The sequence below is a fragment of the Fusarium redolens genome, assembly GCF_020744475.1.
Source record: "Fusarium redolens strain MPI-CAGE-AT-0023 chromosome Unknown BKA55scaffold_15, whole genome shotgun sequence".
NCBI classification, from domain to species: Eukaryota; Fungi; Ascomycota; class Sordariomycetes; order Hypocreales; family Nectriaceae; genus Fusarium; species Fusarium redolens.
Window position 1 is genome coordinate 717,644 of NW_025763678.1, and position 13,910 is coordinate 731,553.

At 50.8% G+C, this 13,910-nt stretch overlaps 4 protein-coding genes across 4 annotated transcripts; 3 read left to right on the forward strand and 1 right to left on the reverse strand.

Annotated features, from left to right (window-relative positions):
* Positions 1-2,163: 2,163 nt before the first annotated feature.
* On the forward strand, positions 2,164-2,975 carry BKA55DRAFT_543174 (uncharacterized protein; the record flags this gene model as incomplete). The annotated part of the gene is made up of 6 exons (XM_046190559.1): positions 2,164-2,170; positions 2,226-2,371; positions 2,458-2,591; positions 2,642-2,757; positions 2,808-2,890; positions 2,934-2,975. The coding sequence occupies 6 exons, from the start codon at positions 2,164-2,166 to the stop codon at positions 2,973-2,975; spliced, it is 528 nt and encodes a 175-aa protein (XP_046045512.1).
* Positions 2,976-3,366: 391 nt separating this feature from the next.
* Positions 3,367-8,856, reverse strand: BKA55DRAFT_520336 (uncharacterized protein; the record flags this gene model as incomplete). Its single annotated transcript, XM_046188412.1, has 1 exon — positions 3,367-8,856. The coding sequence occupies one exon, from the start codon at positions 8,854-8,856 to the stop codon at positions 3,367-3,369; it is 5,490 nt and encodes a 1,829-aa protein (XP_046045513.1).
* A 1,023-nt stretch (positions 8,857-9,879) lies between these two features.
* BKA55DRAFT_597113 (fungal-specific transcription factor domain-containing protein) lies at positions 9,880-12,187 on the forward strand (the record flags this gene model as incomplete). Its single annotated transcript, XM_046196034.1, has 3 exons — positions 9,880-9,924; positions 9,963-10,052; positions 10,382-12,187. 3 exons carry the CDS (start codon positions 9,880-9,882, stop codon positions 12,185-12,187), a joined length of 1,941 nt encoding a protein of 646 aa, XP_046045514.1.
* Positions 12,188-12,450: 263 nt separating this feature from the next.
* On the forward strand, positions 12,451-13,646 carry BKA55DRAFT_597114 (uncharacterized protein; the record flags this gene model as incomplete). The annotated part of the gene is made up of 2 exons (XM_046196035.1): positions 12,451-13,307; positions 13,355-13,646. 2 exons carry the CDS (start codon positions 12,451-12,453, stop codon positions 13,644-13,646), a joined length of 1,149 nt encoding a protein of 382 aa, XP_046045515.1.
* Positions 13,647-13,910: the final 264 nt, after the last annotated feature.

Sequence of the window (13,910 nt, forward strand, 5' to 3'; positions counted from 1 at the left end):
GCGAGCCACCAAGGAAAACACGAAATAACTCACTAGAAACCATGACGCAAATGCCCTGATAATGTGGCCAAGCAGTCTGTATCAAATGTCAAGATATTGACGAGTGACATGATCTTCTGGCGAGGCATGTCGGCGTCACTCGAGCAACTGCGCGAGACGTCGAGCCCAACCGCCAAAACAACACATCGCGTTACCTCCCAAGCTTCCCAAGAATTCAGCCAACCCCTCCATCGTGTCGTGCATTCACACCTCGGACGCAATGCTCCCCTTCTACGCGCATATCAAAACATCCTATTAAGACAAACTACTAAGTTTAACAACAACAACAAGCCATCACATCACATAACAGATCAATCACAATCAAACAAGTTTTCTTCTTCAAGCCACAGCACAAGGCCATGAACCCAATGAAAAAAAAAAGGGTGCCCCGAAGGGCGAAATCAAAAATTGTTCCAGGCCATCGTCCAAGGCAGGAGTCACCAAGGCCATAAGACCCGATGGGTCTCCCGGCTCTCAGGCTTCTTGATCCCTGAGAGCCACTGGCGTTTGGCTACCATGAGCATGGGAAGAAGAGAGAAGAAAAAGGTCAGTCAGTGGGAGAAGAGGGGGCTTATATACCATGGGAGCCCGGGCGGTGAGGGGCGAGTGATCTGGGAGACGGCAGTATCCCAGCAGCAGATCCTCCAGGATAGTGGAGACCAGCGATCTGACAGCTGGTGACGTGCAGCCAAGTGCTCCGCCCAAAGCGGGAGCAGGGGACCGTTGGGTAGTGGCGTGGGGCGGTTGGACGTTATATCAACGACGAGGCAGGACACTCAGCTGTGATCTTGCGACCACGTACAATAGGAAAAATGGTGCACCATTTTTGTGAAGATGGAGCAATTTTTAGCTTCCGAGAGATATATTTGAAGGTATTTTTAATTGTTGTTGTGGTTGCCCTGAGTATTTTCGAGGGTGCATCTTGAGCCTCATCTGCGTCCATGGGGGGTTTTGGGGAGTGGTGATGCGTCATCGGGCGGTAGTTACAACACAGAAATGGAATAGCGAGAAGGCCACTGGCACTTCATTGTGAGATATTGTCAACAACAGTGATGCAAAATGGAATGAGTGATTGTAGTGTGCATGCACCATAGATGGTATTGACTACGAATCTACGATATGGAATTACATTACGCACAATTGTGATTAATGCTCAGAACACACATCGAAGCATTCAGGCCCATAAAAGAAGAGCGTACAATAATTAGAAGATGCATGGACTCAAGGCGGTTGGGCACTCGCAGAGTGGCTCGGTCACCTTAGGAGAACCAGGCTCGGGGAGGCAAGAAGCCTAAACTTGGGACGTTTTTATCCTAGACGACGACAAGACTTAGGTAAATTTAGTGAAGACTAGGAGATCTTTAGACAGCCTTACCTACCTATACCTAAGTTACATTTGGCACCTCAAAGTCCCAAGTGTACTTGCTCCCTGGAGCAATCTCGTCGAGGCAGATTCCCTCTGCGCAGCTCCACAACGACGAATGACAAAAGGGAATTAAATCGACTGCAGTGTAAATTCTCTGATTGGCTTGAGAGGCTCTCGAATTCTCTGAACCTCCGTCCATCAGAGCGGACCCTGAATCAAGGTCCCCTCTTGAGCTCGGGGCTCTGGGCTCTGGCCCTCGCCTCTGCTATTGTCCCAGGCAACCTGAGCTCTGCACGCACACACAGGACCAGCTGGGCTCCACTATTGCTGATATTTAATCCATCTCCCGTCCTCTTCATCTCTCTCTCTTCTTATTCCTTTCCTCCTCAGTTCCAACACCAACATCTTTATCCTCCTCCATCCCCTCCACCAGCATCATCATCTTTATCCTTCCTCATGCTTTTGGGCCCCTCTCTTATATATACATCATCTGTCCCCATCACTTGGACTCACGGCAACTCTTCGATCTACAAGGATCCTGTCGCCACGCAATACGACAAATGTCCGTTTGTCGACATTCAACGTGTTCAATGCAGCACTCTGTCCGCAACCTCGGCGGCTTGGCTCTTGGAGTGAGCTTCAAGAACCAAGCCGCCGAAGTTCTGCACAGCGTGTTGCCTTGGACATATTGTGTTGTCTTTGGTGGGTGGTTGTAGGCGGCTCACTCCCACCGTAGCTGGGAGTACCCTGGCTCGGTGATGCGTGGTAAGTTTCACTTTTCCTTTGGTCATTTCATTTCATCTTTTCACACCTTCCCCAGGAGCTCAGACTTCGGGAGGGACTACGTCAACATCGCTTGCTCACACACGATCGCAACGACGCTCGCACCTCATTCAAAGCACAAACATTTCTTTGACTTTGACCTCAAGTTCCTTTGCCGTCGTATCTACATTCACCCTGCCCAAGGTATATCGCCTTTCTCTTTGTGTTTCTTCTCTTCATCTTTTCGCTTCCCTTTATCTCACCTTTCGGTATCTCACATTTTCCCTCAGCCGCCACCTGCCACCCAACCTCTACTCAACTATGCCTTTCCTCGGAGGCCTGCGCCAGAAGTGGCGCAAGATGCGACCCCTCGCAAGCGCCGAGTCGAGCGACTCGATTTGCCAGTCTCGAACGAGCGTGCAAGGTATGTTGCTCTTCGCTTTGCAGTGTCAACCCAGTTCTGACTATGGACAGATTTTCACTCACACCTGAGTATACGTACAGAGTAATCTCTGTTCTCCGTAGGATCGCTACAATGCAAGCTGCCGAGTATGCGTCGAAACACTCCACGGCCACCTTGCACCTCCTCCGTAAGTTCATTCCCTCTCAACACACTTTTCGTTTTCTGACTCTTGCACAGTGTACCTTATTGACCAGGCATGCTTGCCTCGGGCCCTGGTTGCGTTGGAGTCACAGCTCGTTCGATTGTGCAAGATCTGCACTGTATGTCTTGGTATGAACCTCGGGTTCACATTATTGCATCCAGTGTCGATCTTGCACACTCGTTCGAGCTGTGACACCAACGTGACCGGGACTTTGATGGCCTACACACACAGACTCACTCTCTCATCATCACACTCGCCAAAATGCCTGGGAGGATTGGATTGGATTGGATTGGACTTGGACAGAATACTTGGATACAATACACAACTCAATCAAACACTTGAAACTCATCTTGACACTTATTTTGACACTCATAAACTCAGGCGCTTAGTAAAGCTAGTCTAAAGGCCTTGTAAATTTGCACTGAACTCACCAAAGTCTTGTTGTCACTTAGGATAGAGGTCACAAGTTTAGGTTTCTTGCCTCCCGTACACAGCTCGATCAAACACTTGACACTCATCTCAGTAATTTCTTGACTGTAGCCTCTCTGTTAATCGCCTCTTCTGACTGTGCTTCCACTCGAAGATGACTCTTGCTCATTCAATGACTACCAGGTCATCTTCCACGTCAATCAAGTCCCCCGCCTGCACCAAAACAGCCACGCATTTCCCACTGACAGGACTGCGAATCTCGACTTCCATCTTACTTGACTCAACACAGACTAGAACATCACCCTTGTCCACAACACTCCCTTCTTTCACCTGGACCTTGTAGCATCGACCCGGCATCGTCGCCTTGACTCGTTCACCATCAAGACTCGAACTATCCAGACTCGGGCCATGTCTATTGACGACAGACTCGACTTGATACGGAAGAACCAATTCATCGAAAAAGGGCGCGTTGGAAATGGCCTTTGCTTGCTGATCCGCGGCCGCGGCAATGTCCTCTTTGTTTGTAGTAAGCCACGTCTCGTACTGTTCGAGATCCAGAACCCCATCACTGATCTGCACAAGCTCAGACCTCGCTGTTCCATCCAGCACCACTTCCGTGACAGAATAAAAAGAAATCCTGTCAAAACGCCGAAAGAACCAAGCTTCAGTGTCGACACGGTCCGGATCCCAGATCTCAACAGTTCTTCCGACAAGCTGATACCCGCCAGGCGAACCCGTCGCGTAGATGCACATATACTGCCCCCCGATACCAACAGCGCCACGAGGCGTGAAAGAACGCGAAGGGTTGTACTTTGTTCCGAACAAGCGATGGCGCGGATCCAAGGGGATTGCACAAGGTGAACCCATGAACACGTCCCCTAGACCAAGGACCACGAATTCAGCGGCGCTCAAAACTTCGGTCAGATCAGAGATACCGTTGAGCTTTTGAAGGAAGTCGATGTTGCTGGGAAGCCAGGGCGCGTTTGGACGAATTGTTGCTGAGTATCTATCGATGGCGGCGCGGCTGACACTATCGTCGAACGTGATGGGGAGACGAACACTTCTTGAGGGGACTTTTGAGGAGACTTTGTACGAGCGGATATGGTCTGTCAAACGTGATAGCATCACTTCTGGGGACAGACCGTGCGTGTAAGTGACGTGGAGGCTGAAGACGCCTGGGGTGAGTTCTTCGACCCCGGCGATGGGCTTCTTCTCATGGTTTTCGCAGAATGCTGATATCTCGAAGTTGTGGCGAAGATCGAAGGCAGAGGCATCACCGAACTCCAGAAGAAACGCTCGATCACCTGCTTGACGGGCGGTGACCCTTTGGCCGTCATGTTCGATGGTACCCGCGACAGCGGGAATGCTTCCCAACTTCTGTGCCAGAACCACTTCATCAGACGGAATGCTGTCCAAGACTTCAAGAGGTGCGAGCGTCTCAATAACTTCATTGAGCCTCTTCTCTAACCCAACTGCAGTCGCAACATCGATAGGATCGAAACGAATCGTATCCCCCGGCCGAACCTGTCCCATCTTCCACAGATCCGCAGAGCACACCACACACATCACCACGAATCCACCAAGACTCGGACCATCACAGCCCAGAACGACAGCCTCATCCCCAGTGAAGCTTACGCTACCTATCGAGTACGGAGCGTCATGGATATTGGAAGGATGCAAGCCAGCTTCGCCGCCGCTTTTGCGAGACCATTCTGGCTGAGGGCCAGTGAGACGAACACCAAGGCGGTTACTGTTGTGATGAACCTTCCAGTCGCTGAGGTATAACGACTTGACGCTTTCAGGGGTGAAGTAGTCTGGAGCGCCGTGGGGCCCGGGGATGACTCTGATGGTCCATGAGGCCTTGGAGTGAGTTGGCACAGGCACTGGTGATATTGCTTGTACCTCACTGATAGAGGCATCTGTAGGACTGACGGCTAGGATATCACGAGCTTGAAGCTTACGACCGCCGAAGCCTCCGAGCTTTCCAAGTTCGAAAGTCGCGCGACTGCCCATCACGACCGGGACTTCGATTCCTCCACGAATAGCGAGATACACACGGTGGCCATGCTCAACGACACCAATAATCAGGGTCTGGCCTGCTTTGATACCAATGGCTTGGTTCATGGAAATCGCCACATCGTCGATGGTGACTTGTGCAACACCACCAACGGCGGCAATCACAGCATCACAATGGAACTTCAAAGATGGGCCTCTCAGAGTACATTCGAGCCCAGCGGCGTCTGAGGGATTGCCCACAATACGATTAGCTAGTCGAAAGGAGGAAGAATCCATTGGGCCGCCGGGAGGGATACCGATGTTCCAGTATCCAGTACGGCCGGGGTAGTCTTGAACCGTGGTCAAAGCCCCAGGCTGAAGGACTTCAAAAGAGGAGGATTGAAACTGGAAGGCGTCTAGCGACTTTGTCGTATAATCACCGGATTTGAAAATGGGAGAGGCTACAATCTGGCGCAGATATCCAAGGTTAGTTTGTACGCCTTCGATGCGAGTGGCTGCAAGGCCTTTAGCTAACGCCTCGATAGCTTCTTCACGATCAGCCCCCAAAGCAATGAGTTTGGCCACCAGGGGATCGAAAGCAGTCGTGACCTCAGTGCCGAGTTGGATCCATGTATCAACTCGAAGAGAGGAAGGGAACTCAAGAGCAGTGATACGACCAGCGCAGGGGCGGAAAGACTGAAGGGGGCTCTCAGCATATACACGGACCTCAATTGAAGCACCAGACACTTGGAGCTCTGTATCGAACAGGTGGGTTGTATTTCCATCGGAAATATTGATCATACACTCCACAAGGTCAAGACCAGTTACTGACTCAGTCACAGGATGCTCAACTTGTAACCGAGTATTCACTTCAAGGAAGTAGAACTCCCTCGAATCGATATCATAGATGAACTCGACTGTGCCGACATTGCGGTACTTGACCGATGAAGCGAGGCGAATTGCAGCCGCTCGCATTTCCGCCCGAACGGACTCAGGGACCAATATCGCGGGGCTTTCTTCAACAATCTTCTGGTGGCGCCGTTGTAAAGAGCAGTCTCGTTCGCCAGCCGCCATTACACGACCTGTGCCGTCTCCGAGGATTTGGACTTCAACGTGGCGAGCCCGTTGTATGAACCTTTCGATAAAAACGCCCCCGTTACCAAAATTAGCTTCCGCTTGCCGTTGAACGCTCTCGAACGTTGCGGCCAAGCTCTGTCTATCCTTACAGTAGCTTAGACCGATACCGCCGCCACCAGCAGTACTCTTCAGCATCAACGGGAACCCAATTCGCTCCCCTTCGTTGAGGGCTTCTTCCAGTGATGTAAGAAGGGTATCGCATCCAGGGACAGTGGGAACTCTTGCTTCGACCGCAATAGCACGGGCACGATGCTTCAATCCGAGATCAGCCATTTGCTGTGGAGTTGGTCCAATCCATATCATGCCTCTCTCTTCAACGGCAGTAGCAAACTCGGCATTCTCAGAGAGGAATCCATAGCCAGGGATGATGGCATCAGCTGAGGATTGAGCAGCTAAGCCCAGTATCTGTTCGATATCCAGATAAGTCTCAGACACCGAAGAACCCTCAAGCTTGAGAGCAATATCAGCTTTGCTAACGTGTGCGGCATCTGCGTCTATCTCGGAGTAGATGGCAACAGCTCGAAGACCCATTTTGTGTATCGTCTCGATTATGCGAACCGCGATTTCGCCACGATTTGCTACAAGAACTGTCGAGATAGTACGCTTACGAACCCCGTTTACCAAAGATTTGGCCTCCTTCTCGAGAGATGCATGATATGCTCGCCAACCGCCGTGGCTGGTGATGTCAACAGCTTCATCGAAGGCGCAAGGCTCGCATACGAACCCCTTTACCCAGGACCCATCTTTGAGTTCGATTGAACCGATTGCAAGAGGAGGAGGAATTGTTAGCATGAAGCTCGCGAGGGAAATCTTGGGCAGGCTCCAGACTTCGATCTCGATTTCTGCTCCTTCGTCGGCGGACACTCGCTTCAGACCTGGCTTTTTGGGACCGACTGCTGTGTTCAGCGAGTACAGCCGATAAGATGATGATGTCTTCGTGGCACTCAGGAATCTTCCGCCACGAGTGACTACATCTTTGTTGAGAGGGAACCCGGTGAGATGCGCACCAACGACAGCAATGGGGATATAATTCGAGGGGACCGACGATTTTGAAACGCGAGACTCCCGAGCTTTTACACCAGTCGCACCCAACCACCTTTCTTCGTCACCAAACCACTCCCGAGCCCATGACAGAAGAACCGGCTCTTGCCAACAAGTCGAAATGAGCGTCAAACCAAATGGAAGTCCATCAGGTCGAAAACCTGCAGGGATAGAGAGCGCCGACCAGTCTAAAAAGTTCACGAAATTGGTATAAGTGCCCAGAATCGAATTCTCCTCGATCGGGTTCTTGACAAGCTCATCCAGCGTAGGGAATGTCGGAGACGTGGGTACCAAGAGACCATTGAACCGAGCGAATTCCTGCTCAATTTGACGTGTAAGTTCTTGACGAAGGTATTCACCCTCAAAAACATCTGCTGCTGAAAGGGATTGCGCTCTGACAATGATCTTTCGCACAACAGGATCCATTTCTTCGGGAGCGGCACTCTCGATAAAGCCTCGGATGGCTTCGTATCGCTCAGCAACCCACGGACCGTTATACAAGAGTCGCGCAAGACGAAAGAGGAGGGAGAAATCCACGGGAACGAGACTCCACCCCAAAGCAGAAGCTTTGGCAAGAGCCTTTTCATATGCTGGGTAATGATCGTCTCTGCCAAACCAGTCTGGAGAAGCACAAATTGCAAGAGAAGGCTTAGTGAGACTTGCCGAGCCTCCGAACTCATTATAAGGAGCAATGTCAGGGTCAGGTCGCGCTCTCGAATATGAATCTTGGATATCGTATCCTTCGGCGACAGACAAGACGGTCTCTGCATCATCAACCGTAAGGCTGAATATGGACACACAATCGAGAGTCTTGCATGCAGGAAGCACTCCATGAGTGCTCAATGCACCACGAGTCGGCTTCAATCCCACAATATTGTTGAACCCTGCTGGGACTCGACCAGAGCCAGCTGTATCCGTACCAAGAGAGAAGGGCACAATGCCACGAGCAGCAACGACAGCACTTCCAGAACTGGAGCCACCGCTGACACGACTGGGATCGAAGGAGTTCGGGACAGCACCATATGGCGATCTCGTACCCACCAGGCCAGTAGCGAATTGATCGAGATTCGTCTTTCCGATAAGGATTGCCCCAGCGGCTTTGAGCTTCGCAATCACTGTGGCATCAGATACAGCTGGGGAGGAGCTGAATGTTGGACATGCAGCAGTGGTGATGAAACCTTCGACATCGATGTTATCTTTTGCAGCGAAGGGGACTCCATACAGGGGGAGGGATGTGGAGTCAGCGCTTAAGGTCTGAAGCTTTGTCCATTGGGCTCTGATCTGTTCAGGAGAAGCTAACGAGATCCAGGCTTTGGATGTAGGATTGGCTGCTCTCTCGGTCGAAATGAGAGAGAGGAGTCGTTCGAGGCCATTTCCGGCAATCTGGGCAGATTTCCACTGGGAAATCGTCAAGGGGGATGAATTCGTACTGCCGTTCGGAAGATCTTCCAAGCCGTTGGTGGCAGTATCAAGTCCAGTCATGGTGTCAGGAGAATGAAGGAACAAGATCCTGAAAGGAGCCAGGTGAGGTTGTAGACGTAAGGCAAGAACGAGACTGCTGTTTATCGAAGCAGTTTCTTGCACAACCGAATGACAATATTTATACTAATTTCTCGACACAGATCAAGTCGGATGAGCCTGGAGGTAACACTGCGGAATCGTTTCAACGGGTTCGAATTTCCTTGATTCGTAAACTTGCATAGCCTCGAGGATCAAGAAGCCGAACGATTTCATGTTCACTGATAACACAACAACACCCCTTTGATCAAGAGGGAGAACTTGCCGAAGGCCCGGCGGCCAACACTGAAGTCTGGCTGTACGGTATTATACGAATTGAGTGCTGGATATGCACGTGGATGAGTATGAAGAGACGTCAAGGTGAGTCTGGGGTTGAGATTATGTGGAAAATTACGCTATCGCCGAGTCTAAGCCGTTTACAAGTCCGCCCTTCGGCCGTGTTGTCTCCGGGTATTTACCCCGTCTTCAGGTACGGGAATAACAGACAAGTCAATGGCTTTCGAAGCAATTGAGCAGCATATTCTCCGAGTCAATTGAAGTTCAATTCTTTACTAATTGTTTGTTTCATAGATCGTCAGCTCATAGTCCACGATAAGAAGACCCAGAATTCAATCGACCAATCATGGAACTCGCCGGCGGCTAAAGTGGTTGTGAACCTGGTCCACGATGGACTATCTGTTTTGGCCGGCGGCGAGATCGTATATTACAAGTCAATTTACTCGAAAGGGATATATCGTTTCCAAGAGTTGATGCATGTCTGAGGCAATGGAAGCAAGGAACAATGCAGATGCAAGCTCGTGATTGAGACATGGTTCAACGCCATTGGACCCTCGGCTTGCGGGTTTAAAGTGGAGGGACTTCTGCTGTGTTGCGACAGATCGACATGTTGCTTCGACTTTTTGCGTGTGTCACGGAAGATATACTCAAGTTGAAGTTATTCAGACACCGCTAATTTCTCTCTTCAAGCAGATCAGCTCAAGTCTCACAATGAACGTCCCATATGTCACCACAGATCGGTATTTCCGTTTCCCCGTATTTCCGACCCCGTGGGGCATTCCATCTCCGATGAGTCCTTATCGTATTACGACCTTACCGTAGCAGGACGAACTGATAAGGCTCGACCCCCGATGGCGGATCATCAACATGCTCACTATCACGCCGTACGCCCACGACACGATCTCGTCTCCCGCTTCGTCAACAGGTCGGCCCACAGCCAGAAGATGGGCCCCTTGTCTCTTATCATAAGCCAGACTCAGACCTAGACGCCGCGTCTTGTGGGGTCATGTACTCACACCCGCTTCACGGCGCCGGCCCGTCTGATCTTTCCCGGTCCAGCTCCGGATCTGGCCGTCCCTTGATGGCAGCCGGCCCGTCTGTCGGTAATACTAACACCCGTGCGAGACCATGTGACACGTGCCGTGTTCGTAAGACGCGGTGTGTAAAGGAAGAGGGTCAGACGAGATGTGTTTTATGTACTTTTCATAACCAGCCTTGTACGTTCCTCCGTGGACCTACACCTCGTCAGAGAAGACAAAACCGGGAGAAGGAACGTGAGAAACAAAATGACGCTCGAGATGGGGATGAGAATCAGGGAAACTCAACGACATCGCCTGTCGCGGGCTTTGAGACGGGAGCGTCTCCGTCGAGTCGCCATGGTGATGCTGCGTCTACTCCCGCGAGTGTGGAAAGCAACCAGCAGTTCACTCAAATGCAGCAAGCGATTCCCTTTGAGGAGAATATGCCCGAACCGTCTCGACCCAGTATTCTCAGCAATACTCTAGGCCTAGACTTGAAGACGCATGCTGAGTATATCGGACCAACCGACTATCGTGATCCTGTTCTTCTCGACCTCCATCGCCCGAATCTGTTGAACCAGGAAGTCCCGCCTCTATCTACAAACTCCACGTTTGCTAGACGATTGGACTATCAGACTGTCTTCCTCGTTCATCCTGATGAATCTACTGCTTCTGAGAAGATGCGCATTGCAGACTTGGATGCCATCGAAGCGACCGTTCATCCCCTCGGCCGCACGCTGGTCGATCTCTACTTTCGAATTGTTCACCCCAGCTTTCCCATCTTGCATAAAGATGTATTTATCAGCAAGCACCGTTTATCTCACCGACATTTTGCACCATCTTTACTTGCTGCAGTATATCTGGTGGCTCTCGATTGGCAACTCTACGACAGTCAACTTGCAGGACGAGAAGTCGAATCTATCCCGGATCCAGCAGCTCTCGAAGAATTGGCTGAGCGAACCATCAATCAGGATATGCGACGGCCCAAGCTTAGTACGCTGGAGGCTGGATTACTTCTCCTGCAAAGGAACCGAAAGATTGTTGAATCTGGATCTCATACACACCCAATGTCGAATCGAATGTTTACAGCTCAGATTGTCGCCATGGCTCAAGATCTAGGTATTCACATCGACTGTAGCTCTTGGTCAATACCTGCATGGGAAGTCGGCCTTCGAAGGAGACTTGCTTGGGCCTTGTACATGCAAGATCGCTGGGGAGCATGTGTTCACGGACGACCCTTTCTCATCCAAGACAACGACTGGGATGTTCGGCCTTGCACTGCACCAGATTACCCCGAGCTTGGCCAGATGGATCCGGAAGCCAACCCAGATCATACTTCACCTATCATTGTCGGATGGGACTTGTTCATTCGTCACATCGAGTTGACGCAGATTCTGAGCGACGTCATCCGTACATTCTACAGTGCCGCAGCTACTCGAGTTGGAGGAACATTGGATCAGATGGGCGTTGTCGCTGCTGTTGAGCTGGCGAAGCCTCTCGTCTTTCGACTTCGCGAGTGGCACGCCAATCTCCCAGCTCGACTGCAATTGCAAAACACCCAGCTCAGAGAACTCTGTGCCAACGGAGCTCTTCATCTCGCCCATGCAGCTGTCGAAATCGCACTCCATCGTGCTTTAGTCCGAATTACATCACCAGACACACCCGCATCTCTTTACGAAGTTCTACGATCAACAGCTCGAGCCAAGCTACAATCCGCCATTGAACTGCTCGGATCTCTACGTCCTGAGCATACTGCTGCATTCTGGGGAAGCGCCGCAGCGTATCAAGCAGCCGAGATAGGATCTCTGGCCGGTCTACTCTGGGCCACCGCAGACTCATTTGATGAGATGGCATGGTGTGCATCTCGAGTCGACGAACTTAGATGGGCATTAAGAGTCCGTGGTGCGGCGGCTCCTTTTGCTAGAGAGGCATTGAGGCTACTTGAGCGTGATATTGGTGGTCTTGGTATGGTCAAAACTGCCAATGACAGCATCTCATGAAGAATGAGTCGACTTACAAAAGGACCAAGCCACAATGTTATCTGAGTCAATAATGACGCTATCATTTGTGTGGCTCAATCTAAACACGAAGCAAACACGAAAGTTGGTGAGACAAGATGTCTATGACATCACCTGTGCGACACTTAACGCGACGCGTCCACCACTTTCCGTCAACCTTTCCATTTCTCAACGTCTTTATCCCCGACATCAGCAATATCTCAATTCGTCAATTGTGTCGTCTAAAACAACATTGACTACCGAAAATGTCTGATTTAAAGCACGACGACGTCGAGAAGACCAGTAATGGGGAGGAACAAGCTTCAACTGGTGAGAAGCACCAGATTCAGCATGACTCTCCTGATGCGAAGCGCACTAAGAAAGAGGATGGCCAGACGACTCTTGATGATGTGGTGGTCATATCGGATGATTCAAAGGACAATGACGGCGCTGCGGAAAAGGAAGAGGACGAGTCCAAGTCCGATGAGAAGCAGGAAACCAATGGCAAAGGCTCCAAGTCTGAGGACAAGCAGGAGACTCATGGCAAAGACGCCGTTCAGCCTTCTGAAGAACTTGATGTCCCTTCAAGCATCCTCGAAAAGGGCATCATCTACTTCTTCATCCGCGGTCGTGTCAATCTCGAAGACCCCAAGAGCGTTGATGACATAGCCCGTTCCTTCATCATGCTCCGTCCCATCGCAAAAGACGCCCGTCTCGGTGACGGTCCCATCGCTGACTCTGGAAACACCCGCATCCTCGCCCTTCCCAAGAAGACTCTTCCTGAGAGTGGCAAAGAGCGCTACATGGTGTTCGTAGAAAAGTCTGGCGCTTCATATGATGAGATCAAGAAGGAGTTCTTGTCTGCAGACGAGTACGAAACCAAGACAGCTGGTACACGGCGTACACCCCCGGCCAAGCCTGTTGGCGAGGGCGTGTATGCTATCACATCGACTGGCCGCGAGAGTCATTTGGCTTATTTGACGACGCTGCCTGAGAAGCTTGAGGAGGTTCAGAAGGAATTGGGATTGAAGGAGAAGGGAAGCTTCATCATCAGCACCAAGAACCCGCAGTATCCTGGACCTCAGAATGCTCAGTTGCCTAAGGGACCTGACTTCCCCAAGGAGTATGTCATCTCATCTTTTTCTGCGAATCAATTGCTAACATGAATAGAATCATCGATGAGTTCCGCTCTCTTCGCTGGCTTCCCTCCAAGCCATCTCACTTTGACTACCCTAACGCCCAGATCCTTCTCATTGGTGAATCATCTGGTATTGAGAAGGCTGTTGAGCTTCAGAAGAAGGATCAGAAGGACGGAAAGGAGGAGCCCGAGACGGTGCTTGAGAATCTCGAGGATGATGATGTGAAGCGCATGAAGCATCTTGCTGATGATCAGTCTGCAGCTATCTATGCGGACTTGCATGTGCAGGCTAAGGATTATCCGAAGATGCAGACAACCTTCTGATGGAGGAAGGCTGGGGCTGAGGAATGGGAACATGGGTATGGCCATGTACATCGGAAAAGGGTGGCGTGAACTGTGCCCATCTATGAAGAGATGAATTATTAAAGGCTATTACAATGACCAAGATTAAGATCTTTGTGATACTACTGCGTCATATATTTGTGCTGAGATTCGGTGCGGGCAGGATGCTATGCTGGCGTGGGCAACGGATGGCCATCAACATCAGACACACAAAAGAGAGTCCAAAGAAACCCGGTCTTCAAGTTT